At 45.6% G+C, this 15,482-nt stretch overlaps 1 protein-coding gene across 3 annotated transcripts in view; it reads right to left on the bottom strand.

Moving 5' to 3' along the window:
- Nucleotides 1-15,482, bottom strand: part of NT5DC1 (5'-nucleotidase domain containing 1) — a 159,240-nt gene that overhangs the window by 28,227 nt on the left and 115,531 nt on the right. For 2 of the 3 annotated variants that reach the window (XM_054979042.1, XM_054979043.1), the window contains exon 8: nt 1,531-1,628. The exons of the other annotated variant lie outside the window; for it this stretch is intronic. In XM_054979042.1, the coding sequence (XP_054835017.1) occupies nt 1,531-1,628 (98 nt within the window). The remainder of the gene's footprint in view (nt 1-1,530; nt 1,629-15,482) is intronic. 3 annotated transcript variants of the gene reach the window in all.

Here is a 15,482-nt window from a genome sequence, read left to right as displayed (position 1 = left end):
TAACACTCCATGTGTAGTTCTAAAGTTTACAGGGGAAAGCTGCTATGATAGAGCTAACAATAGTTTGTGAGTGATTATACCGCTCAGTCTCATCAAACAAAGGAAACTCTGTTCATTCTTAGCTGACGGGCATTATCCAGGCAGTACTGCTGTCACTGTTTGGTAACTTTCAGTGTCTGAAAGCCAGAAAAAACAGATGCATCCTTTACTTTATCTTATATTCACTTCCTAAATCAAAGGCAGTTCTTCATGGACTGAAAGTAGCAACCTCTTGGGATTGCTCTGGCGACATTAGCAGTGCAATCCTAAGTATTGCACTGTAAAAATAGACACTGTAGCCACAATGATTTTAAATTTGAGTAATTTTTTAATATTAGATCAGGTGTGCACAAACTATGAGTCAATAAATGGTCCTGCTGTTTGCATGGGGCTGTACAATGAAGGTGAAACAAAACACCAGGCTGGCATCAATAGGCCTGGCTGGCTTCGGCATCCTGGGGCACGACTTGCACTAGAGTTCCCCCAAATTCTGCTTTCAAAGGGGAAAATCCTATTTTGATCCATCTTTTATTCTTTGGAGACAGAGTGCTCTGGAAAAATCAAAGACATGAACGAGCAAAGAGCAGTTCTTTATAGCACAGTTATGCCTCCAATTTCAAATTAGAGACTTTTCTTTTTATGTTCATAGGACATGGTAGTTTTTGGTTTATCTATGATTTTATGATAACTATTAAAATTTATTAGAAGAGTTATATTTTGATGGAAATAGAGTAAAGGCAAAATATCTTTGGAAGACCGTAAAAGAAATATATAGCTAGCTGAAGATAACCAGAATCCTATATAAAATATTTCTCAGTGGAACAGCTTAGCAGTGGGTCAGTAAACTGTTTTATTTATTTACCTATTTACTTCATTTATACCCTGCCTTTCTTCCCAATCAGGAGCCAAAGTGATTTACACTGTTCTCTTCTCCTCCATTTTATCCTCACAACAATCCTGTGAGGTAGGTTGGGCTGAGTGTGTGTAACTGGCCCAAAGTCAACCAGTGAGCTTCTATGGCAGAAATGAGATTCAAACCTGGGTCTCCAGAACATACACACACTGGCTTTTGTTTCATGTGTGAAACAGCCTTTAGTCATTATGTTATACTATTTTCATTCTATCCATAAAATTAATATCTAATGAAGACATGATTTTTCCCAGTTGAAGGTTTAGAGGCTTCATATGCAACAATAAAAATATTACCTTTCAAATGTCTATGCTGAGAGGGAAGTCTTGCTGACCTCTTCTTTCCCCCTGCAACCATCATTGATGCTTTAATCAGCTCCACTCTATTTTCTAATTCCAAGCCCTTGAAATCTTTCATTATTTCTAGAAAATTGTCTGTACCTAAAATTCTAGAAAATTGTACCTAGAGTTACAAAAAATCCTAATCATTTTCACTGACACAGGCTACTATCTCCACTGCCTCTAAAAAGTGCTTGTCCTCATTTTTTACAATTACTTGAAAACATAATTATTCTAGCTTACCCAGTGTTCGGAAAGGTCTCTGATTTGGTGGCTGAGAGAAGAAACCAGGTTTCAAGGCATTTGTGATCACAATGTCAAAAAGTTCTGCAAAGTCATTCCTACAACAGCAAAAAACAAAACAACCGAATGACATTTTCATGAATTAAAAGGATATTGTCACTAGTTTAAAGTACAAATATTATTTTATAAAGTACAAATTACTATTTTATTTTTGTGAGGTAAAGAGCATCTTGAATGATGAGACAATTGTTGAAATGTAAGTACTGTTATATATGGGTCATGAGTTTGTGTTCGAAAAGCAACAGCCTGCTACTTACTGTAAATACTGCTGAAAAAGTAGTTTAGTCCACTTGTACTCTGGGGGCGGGGGCGGGTTAGACCAGTTAGACAATATTGGAAAACTAGGGCAGAGAAGGAAGGACAGAAGTTCAAGCAGGGAACAGGTCTATGGAAAAAAGGGCTTCAAAAGGGATAAGGCAAGTCAAAGAGAAGGAATGATAAAAGGAACAAAACGTACATACTTAAAAGTAGGTAGAGTAGAAGGAAACACTGAATACAAACTGTTCCCCAATCCATCTACAGCCTTTCCCTGCTTCCTTTTAAAGGACTGCTTGAAGTCTAGAACCAAGGAGAACAGAGAAATGGAGCTGAACTTGCGTCTGAATACATCAGGGTAAGACTGATTCATATGTTTGCACTGGGGGAAAGGGGTAGGCCTCAGCATTAGGCAAGAAGGGAAAGAAATTTCTGTTTCCAGGGTACTCTTGCCTAAGGACATATTTAAAAATCCAGGCTAGAGGTAGGCACAAACCGAAATACAAACCAAAATTTGTCATTAATCGGGGCAGTTCATGGTTTATGAACCGGTGGTTTGTCAGAGCCCATTTCTGATGAACCGCCATGAACTTTTAGGCCAGTTTATTTGGTTCATTTTTTGGTTTGTCAATGCAGACAGCCTGGCACCAATAAATCAGTTTCCTAGGCAACGGGAGGGAATGGGCTTTCTGCAGCCCTAGAAGTGACTTTCTACTATCCCAGAACTGACATTTTCACGAACCAACTGAACCGGTTTGCGAGCTGGGACAAGTTCGTAGAAGTTTGTGGTTTGTGAAACGTGACGAACCATGAACTGCACAGTTCATTTTTTCCTGGTTCATGCCCATCTCTAATCCAGGCTGAAAAGAGCTGCTGGTAATAAGCACAGGTTTGGCTTTCTAGTTGAAGGTTTCTAGCCAAGGCTCATGCTTCACATCCATCCACAAACTACACAAATATTTTCCTGCCAGAAATCTGCAATGGCTGCTAAAATTCTGAAAGAGGCACATGTGAAGTAATATTAGAAAAAAGTAGACAAATAGCTTTTACAGACGACCCGCCATCTGAAATGCCTAAAGTTCTAACCCTGACAAAAAATAAACAATTTAATCTCTAAAATTAACTCCATCTGTGAAATGTTTAGGATATTTATATATGGTATATTTATAGACATGTAATCCAATCTGAACAATATTATACGCTGAAGTGGACAAATTGTTGACAATTAATTCTATTTGAATAATATGAGAACAAATATTAGCATTTATATTCCTTGGGCACCTTCCCAGGAAATCTACGCTCACTTAAATCTCACACTGAAATAAATGGCACTTGAAACACTCAATTTCAATGGGACATACACGTTTCAGATTCTCTGGATTGTATCCAGTGGTAAATTAGACATGCTTAAAGCCCACTGATTTCAGGGGAATGTAAGCGTGCATAACTGTTCATCAGATTGCAAACAAACATTCTATACATGTTTATTACATACATTTTATGGATGTAAAACAATACTTGCTGTAAATGAAAGCAAACAAAAACATCACTTATTGTACTGCAGCAAGAGTATATAAAAAGGAAAACTAATAATAAAAAAAGTATTAGCAAAGTGATATTTTCCAAAACAATATCTCAAGACAAATGTTTATTACAGACAAAACTGAAATATTCTGTAAGGGAATCTATATCCTAAACATTAATTCCAACTACAGTTAGGGACTATATATATGCTGTGTAAGGGAAAGTATGTGAAAAGCCATTGCAAAGAGTGCACAAATGTTGTTAATTGTTTCTTTGAGGTTAAAACCCATGTTTCTTCTGCTTCCTAGGTTTTTTTATTGCAATTTCTTCAGGACACATGACAGAACAGCTTGAAACACGTGATCAAGAGTAAAAGGAATGGGAAAGCAGCTGGAAGGTACCAGTATTTAAGTACAACAATTCAATATTTTACACAGCTTCCACTGCATGAGCTAGCTCATGCCCAGCAAAATTGTTCAGCGTGGTACGGTCATTGGTCTCCCTGTCAGGGGAAGACCATCAAAATTTGAATTCAGACATTAGCTGTGAGGCTTTTGCGAGCTTTTTTGCTGTTAAAATCCTGTCTCTCCGCCACGATTTACCAGCCACGACTGATACGGTACGTGAACTAGAGGCCCCTTGGCTGTCTTCTGGGCCGATATTTGATCATTTCAGCTCACTTTCTGGGGAGGAGGTTGACAGGATCCTGCAGGCAGTGAGGCCTACCACATGCCTCCTGGACCCATGTCCGTTGTAGCTGGTGAAAGCTGGTGTCGATGGACTACGGGGTTCCCTGGAGGCTATTATCAACGTCCTTGGGCTCTGGGGTTTTTCCCGAGGTGCTAAAGGAGGCTGTGGTGAGGCCTCTTTTAAATAAACCATCATTGGATCCTGCCGACCCAGTCAGTTACCGCCCAGTCTTGAACCTCCCATTTCTGGGTAAGGTGATTGAGCGGGTGGCAGAGGAGCAGTTGCAGAGACACTGCTGGTCGCCCTCACGGACAATCTCTGCAGACACCTAGACTGAGGCGGATTGGTGCTACTGATATTATTAGATCTTTCGGCAGCGTTTGATACGGTCGGCTACGATATTTTGACTCACCACCTCGCTGATATGGGGATACAAGGGATGGCACTATAGTGGCTTGTCTCTTTTCTCCATGGTCGAGGACAGAGGGTGGCACTGGGGGAGAAGTTGTCATCCCACCACCCATTGATATGTGGCATGCTGCAGGGAGCAATACTCTCCCTATTACTGTTTAACATCTATATGCATCCCCTTTCCCAGTTGGTGCGGAGCTTTGGACTTGGCTGCCACTAGTATGCTGATGACACCAAGTTATATCTGCTGATGGATGGCTGGCCTGGCTTTGCCCTAGATGTCCTGGGGCATGCTTTTGAAGCCATGACTGGATGGTTGAAGCAAAGTCGGCTGAAATTAAACCCCACGAAGACGGATCCTGTACTTGAGCTGCGGGCACATTGATTTGGGGCTCCAGCTCCTGGCCCTCGATGGGGCGTTGCTTACACCAGTTCCAAGGGTCAGGAGACTGGGGGTAATCCTAGATGCCTTCCTGAAAATGAAGGCTCAGGTCGCAGCGGTTGTTAGGTCTTCTTTTTTCCATCTTCGACAGGCCAGGCAGCTTGTCTCTTCTCTCTCGACTCGCGACTTAATGACAGTGATCCAGGCAATGGTCACCTCTAGGTTAGACTACTGTAACATGCTCTACATGGGGCTTCCCTTTGGTCTGATCCGGCAGCTGCAGCTGGTTCAAAATGCAGCGGCACATGTTATCACTGGAGTGCCTGGCAGTGAACATATAACACCGGTATTGCGCCAGCTGCATTGGCTGCCATTGGAGTACCGATCAGATTCAAGGTTTTGGTACTTACCTATAAAGCCCTATGCAGACTGGGACTGGTGTATCTGCGGGACTGCCTCTCCCTATACGTTCCCCTGAGGATGCTTAGATCAGGTGCCAAACAACTGCAAGTGGTCCCTGGCCCCAGAGAGGCCTGCTTAGACTCAAACAGAGCCAGGGCCTTTTTGGTCTTGGATACAACTTGGTGGAATGCTCTGTCCCAATGAGACCAGGGCCTGGCAGGATTTGTTATCCTTCCGCCGGGCCTGCAAGACAGAACTGTTCCACCAGGCATATGGTTGAGGCTGAGCTGGGCCCCTACCAGCCAAATAGAGGTGAATGCCTTCCCTACTAGAGGCATCCACCATCAAACTGTTTTAACCTACCACGCAGGTAATTTTAATATGGTGGAGTAGGTGGCAGACTGATTGATCAACTGACTACTCCTGTGCTGCTTTTTTGTACCTTTTTAAACATTTATATTGCACTGTTTTATATGGTTGTTTTAAAATTGTAAAATGTAAGTTTTTAGTGTGTTGTTTTGCAGAGTGTAATCTGCCCTGAGCATGCTAGTTGGGGAGGGTGGAATAGAAATCAAAAGTAAATAAAAATAAATAAATAAATAAGCAAAGAGAAAAGGAAACAAGTTCTATGTAGATCAACTGACTGTATTAAAGAAAAAGACAAAGGATGGACTGACCTCCTGTTTCCCCACATCCTTCCAGTTTGACTTTTTTAGTTGAATCAACTCAATTTAATCTGTTAATTTAACTGAAATTACAGTGAAAGAAAGCAAAACCCGTTAATATATGCGATATTACAAAATACAAATCTTATGCATGGAATATGCAGCCTGGATTCCTGTATATACTTACTAGATGTAGGCCTTATTCAACTAAAATGAATAAACTGCCATGTTAGGATACATAGGATTGGTTGTATATATTCATAAATATGCGCTAACACTTGGGAATTAAGTTACAACCACAATCCCAGTATAAAGCCATGCATTTTGGTGGGGGAAAGAGGTTTGGCACGGCATGTGGCTCTGGCATCCTAAAGTTTATTGTTGTGGATAATAAGATTAGACATTGTATGTCTGAAGTTTCTAAGTGTTGTTGGGGCTTTTTGCATGCATTCAGGCCTTTGATATTCGTAGGTATCTTTGTGTGTTACCAGCAGATTGTGAAATCCTATGAGGATGTACACTATGACTATCAGATATTTTTTTGAAATTTCTTTACTACATGCTTCCACAACCCCAAGAAATCATTGATCTAGGAAAAAGGACATAGATGTGTTACAACACAAGAAAGAACAGAAAACAGAAGACTGCCTTTGATGCATTAGTTTATTCAGTTCACCATTTTGTTTGGAGCAACAACCAGACTTCTGAAACTTACAAGCAAGGTTGGTGCTTTCCTTGCAGCATCTAGTACTCACATATATACTGCCACTGAACATAGAGGCTCTACTTTGCCATCCTGGTTGATATATCGTGATATAGATGCTAAGAATTTTTCTGAACATTTTTATGTCACTTAAGCTGGTGCCCATCAACAAAATTTGTTGTAATAACTTTTATATTATGCATTAATTTTAATTGAGAAGGATTCATCTTGAACCTAACAACAACATTTGATTTATATATCACACTTCAGGACAATTTAACACCCACTCAGAGCAGTTTACAAAGTATGTCATTATTATCCCCATAACAACAGTCACTCTGTGAGGTGGGTGGGGCTGAGAGAGCTCCTAGAAGCTGTGACTGACCCAAGGTCACCCAGCTGGCTTCAAGTGGAGGAGTGGGGGAATTAAACCCAGTTCTCCAGATTAGAGTTCCACACTCTTAACCACTACACCAAATTGGGTCTCCTAATGCCCATCAGTTGTCAGGTCCAGTGTATATTTAAACTGTACTGACTCCATTTTCTAATGTTTCTAGTGTCTAAGTGCTTTCCCCGCAGGTGCACCAGTTCCCAGGCAGCTTTCCCACCGGAGGAGACTGTTTTGTCTAACACCGTTCCACCAGGCATTGGCCTTGACGGAGAGCAGCTTCCCAAGACTGAAAGATGTTGTTTTGAGAACTGTGGGGGGAGGCTGATGCAGATGGGAACTGTTACTCTGTACCTCATGCTTTGCCCTTCATTGGTAACAATGACTGTGTACCATCCTGAGTCTCCTATTCAGGACAGTGGATTATAATGGACCTTTTCTGCAGTAAAGTTTCCTTATTCAATCAATGGACTCTTGTTTGCTTTTGAAAGGGAACCTGTAGGAAGAGCCTTATCTAGCCACAAGCTGACATTTTGTTACCAATCATGCCTGAGTCGGGCCCAGCGGAATCCAAGGTAGTCCCGGACAGGGATCCTTTGTTTGATCCGTATGCGTCCCCCGACAGTCAAACAGCGCAACCCCAAGAATCTCAGGTGCCAGCCGGGGCCGGAGCTTCGACGTCTACACCGCCTCTCATCGACCTCGGCAGTGAGGGTACAAGGCCGACGGCTGCCGCTCTCCCCTTGATCTCGCTACCCACCCCGTCGGAGTGGGGAGCCAGACCCCGAGAAACGCGAGAGCGCCGGGCCGGAGGGCTACATCCAAGAGTTTCGATGGACGGACGCCGAAGCCTAGAGACTGTCCCTGAGCTGGATAGCAGCCAACCGTGGCTGTTTTGGAACAGGACGGCCGAACAGACGGACGGGAACACATCTCGCCGCGGCGCCCTGAGTTGGGATTATTCGGAACTTGCCCCATGGAAAGAGCCAACGGAAGTTCCTGAACAAAGTTGGGTGCAAATGCAAAGTCGCACCCATGCTGTAGATTCCGGCATCTCGGCAGTGACGGGCCTAGCCAAAGGAATTCTAGCAGCGAGATCGCGAGTCGATCAAGGAGATCCTCCGCCCTGGGGGCCGTTTTCCCCGGTGAGTACAACCGAGGGAGGTTCCGTGATGGGGCAACCGGGTCCTAGCCGAATGCAACAGTTGGAAGCTAGGCTGATCGATATGGAGGAAAGTTTGGCTCATGCCATTCACCTAATCTCAGCGATGGGGGCAGGAGAGAGAATCTCACCTGAAGAAATGGCGGTACAAATCGCCACCCTCCAAAGTGTTATGTCCTATCCAGTGGAGGACGCCCCGCAGCAGCCGCTGCCTTCGGGAGAGGAGGAATCCTACCCTGGAGAACCGGGAGAATCGCCCGCGGAACTCCCTAGAATAGACGAAACTCCGCCGAGCGGGGATACTCCAGCTGAGGTACCTGGAGAGACTCCGACGGAACCCCCTAAATCGGACGGGGATCCATCTCCCGAGGAGACTCCAGCGGAGGAGCCTAGAGAAGGGGAAGAAGAGCCAACCCGTCCAACCGAGACGACGGTGATACCCCCTCCCGCTTCTCCAACAACAGTTCGGCCGGATCAGACGGAAGAGCCACCGGCCCCTTCTGGGGAGGAATTACCGCAACGACCACTAGAAGTGGTTCCCATTCAGCAAACCCCGAGGGACGGTCTACCGGCGCCACAAGACCAGCCTTTGCGTCCCAGAGACACGATGCCGGGAGGGGCAAGCCCGCGCGGCCCACCACCCATCAGGCCTTCGCCGCTGCGGCCCCTTCCGCTTCGACCGCAACTAACCCCTTTGCAGCAACCGATACGTTTGCCACTTGAGCAGCCCGTAATACCACCTCCGAACCAACCGGTGGGGCCTACACCACTTCGACCCCACCAACCCGCCCCTCAGCGGCCGGTCATTACTCAGCCGCACCGGCCACCTCCACCTCAACCGCTACTGCCAGCACCTCCGGTATTGCCACCACCAGCCCGACCAAGATTGCAGCCGCCTGCCCGACCACGGCTGCAGCCACCGGCCCAGCCGAGGGCACCACCGCCAGCCCAGCCGAGGGCGCCACTGCCAGCCCAGCCGAGACCGCCACCCCCGGCCCAGCCGGTGATGCCGCCGCCAGCGCAACCAGCGCCGCTACCACAACCGGGTCCCCCCATACCTCAAGTGCCATTGATGCTTCCGACGGACTTCTACCCAGCACCGGCTCCGAGGCAAGACCTCCTGATGGGCTGGGTGAAACTGGAAGCTACTTTTGATGGGGATCCCTCCAAACTGGGATTTTTCCTAGTGCAAGTCGTGCAATTCTTCAACCGGTGGGGACACCTCTTCGGCAGCGAGGCCAGTCAAATTGAACATCTCGGCTCCCGCTTACAAGGCAAAGCAGCGGACTGGTATGTAGGACTATACAATATCGGGGCCCCGGAACTCAATACTCTCCAGGGGTTGGTGGATGCTATTCGAGCGCAATATGAAGACCCCTTAGAGGAAACCAGGGCCCGAACAGAGTTGCAAGCCATTAAACAGGGCAGCATGTCGGCGAGAGACTATATCACGAAATTCCGACAATTGGCTGCCAAATGCCCTAGGTGTGAGGAGTCCACCAAAATCATTCTGTTCAAGCAAGGGCTAAACCCGAGACTTCTGGACAGAGCCCTTATGCAGGACAATCCCCCTACGTTGTTAGGTTGGATCCAACTTGCATGCGAAGTTGAGAATCGCATTTTGGAAGTCCGTTTGGTTGAACAACAACAACAAACGGGACAAAGAAGACCCTTGACTTTACAGAAGGGAGGACGGGGAGCTGGGTATGCCACCCGTGGAGCGAGAGATGCTAGATGGCAACAAGGGCTGTGTTTGCAATGCGGACAAGCCGGTCACTTTGCAGCACAATGCCCCTACCGGCCTGTGCAAAGACCTCCGCTTCAACTACGGCGTCCAACCCTTGCTCCATTTCCTACTCTCCAACGCCCGATTCCCGCGCCACGCGCGAACAGAGGCCGCGGCGCTTCCCAAAGGCCCGCCTCAGAGAGAGGACTGGAAGCGGAAGAAGTTATGGAATACGACCCCGCTTCCCCAAACGCAGAAGTCAATCCAGAAAGCCCCCAGTCGGGAAACGAGATGGATCTGTCGTAAAAGGGCCCAAACGACAGATCCGCCCCAAGCCCGTCCCTGCATGGAACCGGCCACCTGGGTCCATCTTATTCATGCCAGTGACTTTACTTAACCCGGAGAGGAAGATGCACATCCGAGTGCAAGCCCTCATCGACTCGGGTTGCTCGAGAGACATTATCGCCCCGGCCCTAGTCAACGGACTAGTTCTACCAACTCGTGAATTGCAAAACCCAGTGATTTTTGAACAAATGGATGGCACCAATATGAACCCTGTTACCACTGAAACCATCCCAATAATCACCGGCATGGGCCAACACTGGGAGAAAAGGTCTTTTGTCATCAGCGCCACTGCCAAATACCCGTTAATTTTAGGCAGCAAGTGGCTATGTGATCACAATCCCTACATAAATTGGGCAGAAGGGTGCATCACCTTCACTCACTCCAACTGTAAAAACCATCGCTGGAACCAAAACTGGGGTAGTGATCCAACGCACACCGAGAAGGCTCTTCTTACCCAAGAAGAAATAAACCAAATTCCCGAACCGTACTGGCCCTTTCTGAATGCCTTCTCCGAAGAAGAAGCTGATACTCTACCCCCGCACCGACGAACTGACTGCGCGGTGGAAATTGTACCTGGAGCCTCATTGCCCAAAGGTCGACTCTATCCCATGAGTCTCCATGAACGAGAGGAGCTCCGAAAATTCATCGACACCAATCTTCAAAGAGGGTTCATCCGTCCAGCCAATAGCCCCCATGCCGCTCCGGTACTCTTCGTGAAGAAAAAAGATGGGGGACTTCGACTGTGCACGGACTTTAGAGGACTTAATGCTGTGTCTACCAACAACGCCTATCCCATCCCCCTCATCCGAGATCTTCTCAACGTCGTGGCCCAAGGTAAGATCTTTACAAAATTAGACTTAAAAGATGCTTACTTCCACGTCCGTATCAAGGCAGGGGATGAGTGGAAAACCGCATTTAATACACCCCTCGGACAGTATGAATATTTAGTTATGCCCTTTGGATTGGCGGGAGCCCCGTCTGTATTCATGTCCATGATAAATGAAGTTCTACACGAATTCCTCTATAAAGGTGTAGTGGTGTACCTTGATGATGTATTAATTTATTCAGACTCGGAGGAGGAACATGTTCAAATGGTGCAAAAAGTCCTGTCCACTTTGATGAACAATAAACTTCCCATTAAGCTGTCCAAATGTGAATTCCACAAAACTGAGCTCACTTACCTTGGGTACTGTATCTCCCAAGAGGGGTTAAAAATGGATCCAGCCAAAATACAAGCGATCCAAGAATGGCAAACTCCCACCACCCGCAAAAAAGTGCAGTCCTTCTTGGGCTTTGCCAACTTCTATAGAGACTTTATAGCAAACTTTGCTCAAATCACGCTCCCCTTAACCGAATTGTTAAGGACAAAAAATAAAGGGGACCAGGCTAAAAAACCCTCCTCCAAAATACAGTGGACATCCGATTGCCAAACTGCTTTCGAATGCCTAAAAGAACAATTTGTAACGGAACCCATCCTCTGCCACCCCAACGAAAATTACCCTTTCATAGTGCAAGTCGACGCCAGCGATACGGCGATAGGAGGGGTATTATTGCAGAAGGGGGAGGATGGGAAACTACGGCCTTGTGCATTCCTGTCAAGGAAATTTTCAGAAGCAGAAAGGAATTGGAATGTGTGGGAGAAGGAAGCTTTTGCAGTGAAAGCGGCCCTCACTAACTGGAGACATTGGCTGGAGGGGGCGCGATATCCCTTCGAGGTCTGGACAGATCATAAAAATTTGGAGGCCCTTCGCAGCCCTCGCAGACTGAACGCCAAACAATTGCGATGGGCAGAATTCTTTTCCAAATTCAACTTCACTTTAAATTACCTCCCGGGCAAAACTAACTTTCTTGCAGACGCCCTATCGCGCATGCCCCAACACAAGAGCAAACGGGAGGAGACTGTAGACACGGTCTTCTCCCCTACGCAATTGGGAGGCGTGGTAACTACACGCAGCCGCGCAAGACAGCCCCTCCCGCATAACCAGGAGTGGAAATCGAAACTTAAAGCTGAGGTGGAAAAGGAGGGGGGCAAAGCGCCTAAAAGCAAACTGGCTCAATCCCCACAGGGGGACTGGCTAGCTGGAAGCAAATTTTATGTCCCAGACAGCCTCCGACGGGAGGTATTACAACGATGTCACGATGCCCCCACTGCTGGTCATTATGGGTATCTGAAAACGTTGCATCTAATACAACGGCAATTCTGGTGGCCGGGCATGCGCAAAGACATTTCCCAATACGTTAGCTCCTGCCCCATTTGCCTCAGCGCCAAAACCCGGAAAGGGAAACCTCCAGGCCTCCTACAACCATTGGAGACGCCTGACAGACCGTGGGAAATAATATCTATGTACTTTATCACTGATTTACCCCTTTCGAAAGGACATAATTGCATTTTAGTCGTGGTAGATCTGTTCTCCAAACAAGCTCATTTTATTCCATGTACTGCTATACCCACTGCTCGAAAACTGGCAGATTTATTCTTAAAACACATCGTAAAATTACATTCTTTTCCGTCCAAGGTGATTTCGGATCGCGGCGGACAGTTCGTTGCCAACTTCTGGCGGGAGCTTTTGCGAATGTTGAATATTGAGCAGGGAATCAGTTCAAGCCACCACCCACAAACCGACGGACAATCCGAAAAAACTAATCAAATTTTAGAACAGTTCCTTCGTTGCTACATTAATTTCCAACAAGATAATTGGGTGGACCTTCTTCCTTTAGCCAAGTTCTCATACAACAACAGTGTGCATGCTTCCACTGGGGAAGCCCCTTTCAAAATTGTATATGGAACTCACTTCAATCCCTTCCCGTTGGACACTCCCCCCCGCCATTCCTCTAATTCGCCTGATGTATCTTCCTGGTGGGGGGAGGCCAAGCAGCAATGGACTCTCATTAAAAAACACCTCGAGAAAGCCAAACTGGATTACAAAAAGTACGCAGATCGCCATCGTGTGGCCGAATGGGATTTACAACCTGGAGATCATGTTTATATTTCCACCAAGAACCTGAAATTAGCTCAGACGAGCCGCAAACTAGCATTAAAGTTCCTTGGGCCTTTCCCTGTCCGCAAAGTAATTAATAAAGTGACTGTTGCTGTAAATCTACCCAAGAACTTGCGCCATGTTCATGATACATTTCATGTCAGTCTCCTTAAAAGAGCTCCCACCGACGACAAGTGGCACATCAAAGCTCCACCCATTCCTACTTTGATAGACGACCAAATACACTACGAAGTGCAACAAATTTTGGACTCTAAGATCAAACGGAATCAGCTTTTTTACCTCATTAGGTGGAAGGACTTTGATTCTGGATACGATGAGTGGGTGAACTCTGTACATGTTCATGCTCCTAGATTAACCAAAGCTTTTCATACTCGTTACCCATATAAGCCAGGGGGGGATCTATTTTAAGGGGGGCAGGATGTCAGGTCCAGTGTATATTTAAACTGTACTGACTCCATTTTCTAATGTTTCTAGTGTCTAAGTGCTTTCCCCGCAGGTGCACCAGTTCCCAGGCAGCTTTCCCACCGGAGGAGACTGTTTTGTCTAACACCGTTCCACCAGGCATTGGCCTTGACGGAGAGCAGCTTCCCAAGACTGAAAGATGTTGTTTTGAGAACTGTGGGGGGAGGCTGATGCAGATGGGAACTGTTACTCTGTACCTCATGCTTTGCCCTTCATTGGTAACAATGACTGTGTACCATCCTGAGTCTCCTATTCAGGACAGTGGACTATAATGGACCTTTTCTGCAGTAAAGTTTCCTTATTCAATCAATGGACTCTTGTTTGCTTTTGAAAGGGAACCTGTAGGAAGAGCCTTATCTAGCCACAAGCTGACATCAGTTTCATTGGATTATCTCAAACTCTCATATTAACATTTTTAACAACATATTATTCCATAGGGAACATATTACTCCATGTATTCACCCCTTCTATTCAGTTTGTAGTTTTATAAAACAGTATTATATATTCTTTATACTTCTTCTCAATGCTAAAAACCTTAACCTCCTTTGCCTTTTCTCATAGGAAAGGTGCTGCACCCTCATGCTCATCAGAAGTTGCCTTATACCTTTCTCAAGGTGCCACGAAAAGGAAGAGCGGCCAGCCTGTCCTTCTGGCAAGGAGCTTATGCTGCTTTGGGATTGGGGGAGACTGTGTGTGTAGAGGTTCTCCTCACTGGGAATGCAGGGCAGGCAACGGCTTCAAATGTGTTCTTGCTTTTGCCACTTGTAGGGACAGCTGGTAGGATTCCAGAAAGACTGCATTACATCTGCTACTCAGGGTGAGAAACAGAATCAAGTGGCTTGTAGCACCTTCTACCAACTATGAGTGGTATGCCAGCTGCCCCCATTCTCAGAAAGAAACTGTCCTCCCTCTACTTAGTTATCCACATGGTAGTCATGTCAAAGCAGGAGTAACATAATGATCTCTACATAAGATTGTAGACTGTATAATAATGATGATGATCAAGACTGCCTTTTAAAACTTTCTGGCAACTTTAACTGGCCCAAAACACTGAGACTAGGGTGCTGAGAAATATTCAGTGCAAAAAACATATAGTGGGTGTTATGTGCCATCAAGTCATTGCCAAGTTATGGTGATCCTATGAATTAACAACCTCCAAAACATCCTATCATTGACAGTCTTGCAAACTGAAGGCTGTGGCTTCTTTTATTGAGTTATTCCATCTCATGTTGGGTCTTCTTTTACTATTGGCTTCAACTTTTCCTAGCGTTATTGTCTTTTCCAGTGAGTCTTGTCTTCTCATGATGTGACCAAATAGCTTTGGGAATTTTTGATTCTGTGGGGCCGTTTCGGAAATTCCAAATCTTTGTGAATCGGAAACCTGAAGCGCACACCCCTAGGAATACCATAATATGAATTACCTTGATCCCCAGAGATACTTCCTTACTCTTAAGGATTTTTTCTAGTTCCTTCATGCCTGTGCTTCTGAGTCACAATCTCCTTCTGATTTCTTGGTTGCAGTCTTCCTTTTGATTGATAATTGAGCCAAGGAATTGAAAATCTTTCACATTTTTTCACAACATATTATTCCATAGAGAACACATTACTCTATTAATTTAAGATCTTCATTGGCTCTCAGATTTTTTCTGAGCACAACTCAAAGTGATAGTTTGACTCTATAAAGCCCGAAATGGTCTCAGTCAAGGATATCTGAAGAATTACCTACTTAAATATGAACCTGAGTATTTAGTAAGACATTCTTCAGAGGCTCTTCTTTG

Source organism: Eublepharis macularius, chromosome 1, assembly GCF_028583425.1.
Source record: "Eublepharis macularius isolate TG4126 chromosome 1, MPM_Emac_v1.0, whole genome shotgun sequence".
NCBI classification, from domain to species: domain Eukaryota; kingdom Metazoa; phylum Chordata; class Lepidosauria; order Squamata; family Eublepharidae; genus Eublepharis; species Eublepharis macularius.
This window is presented reverse-complemented; position numbering and strand designations above follow the sequence as displayed.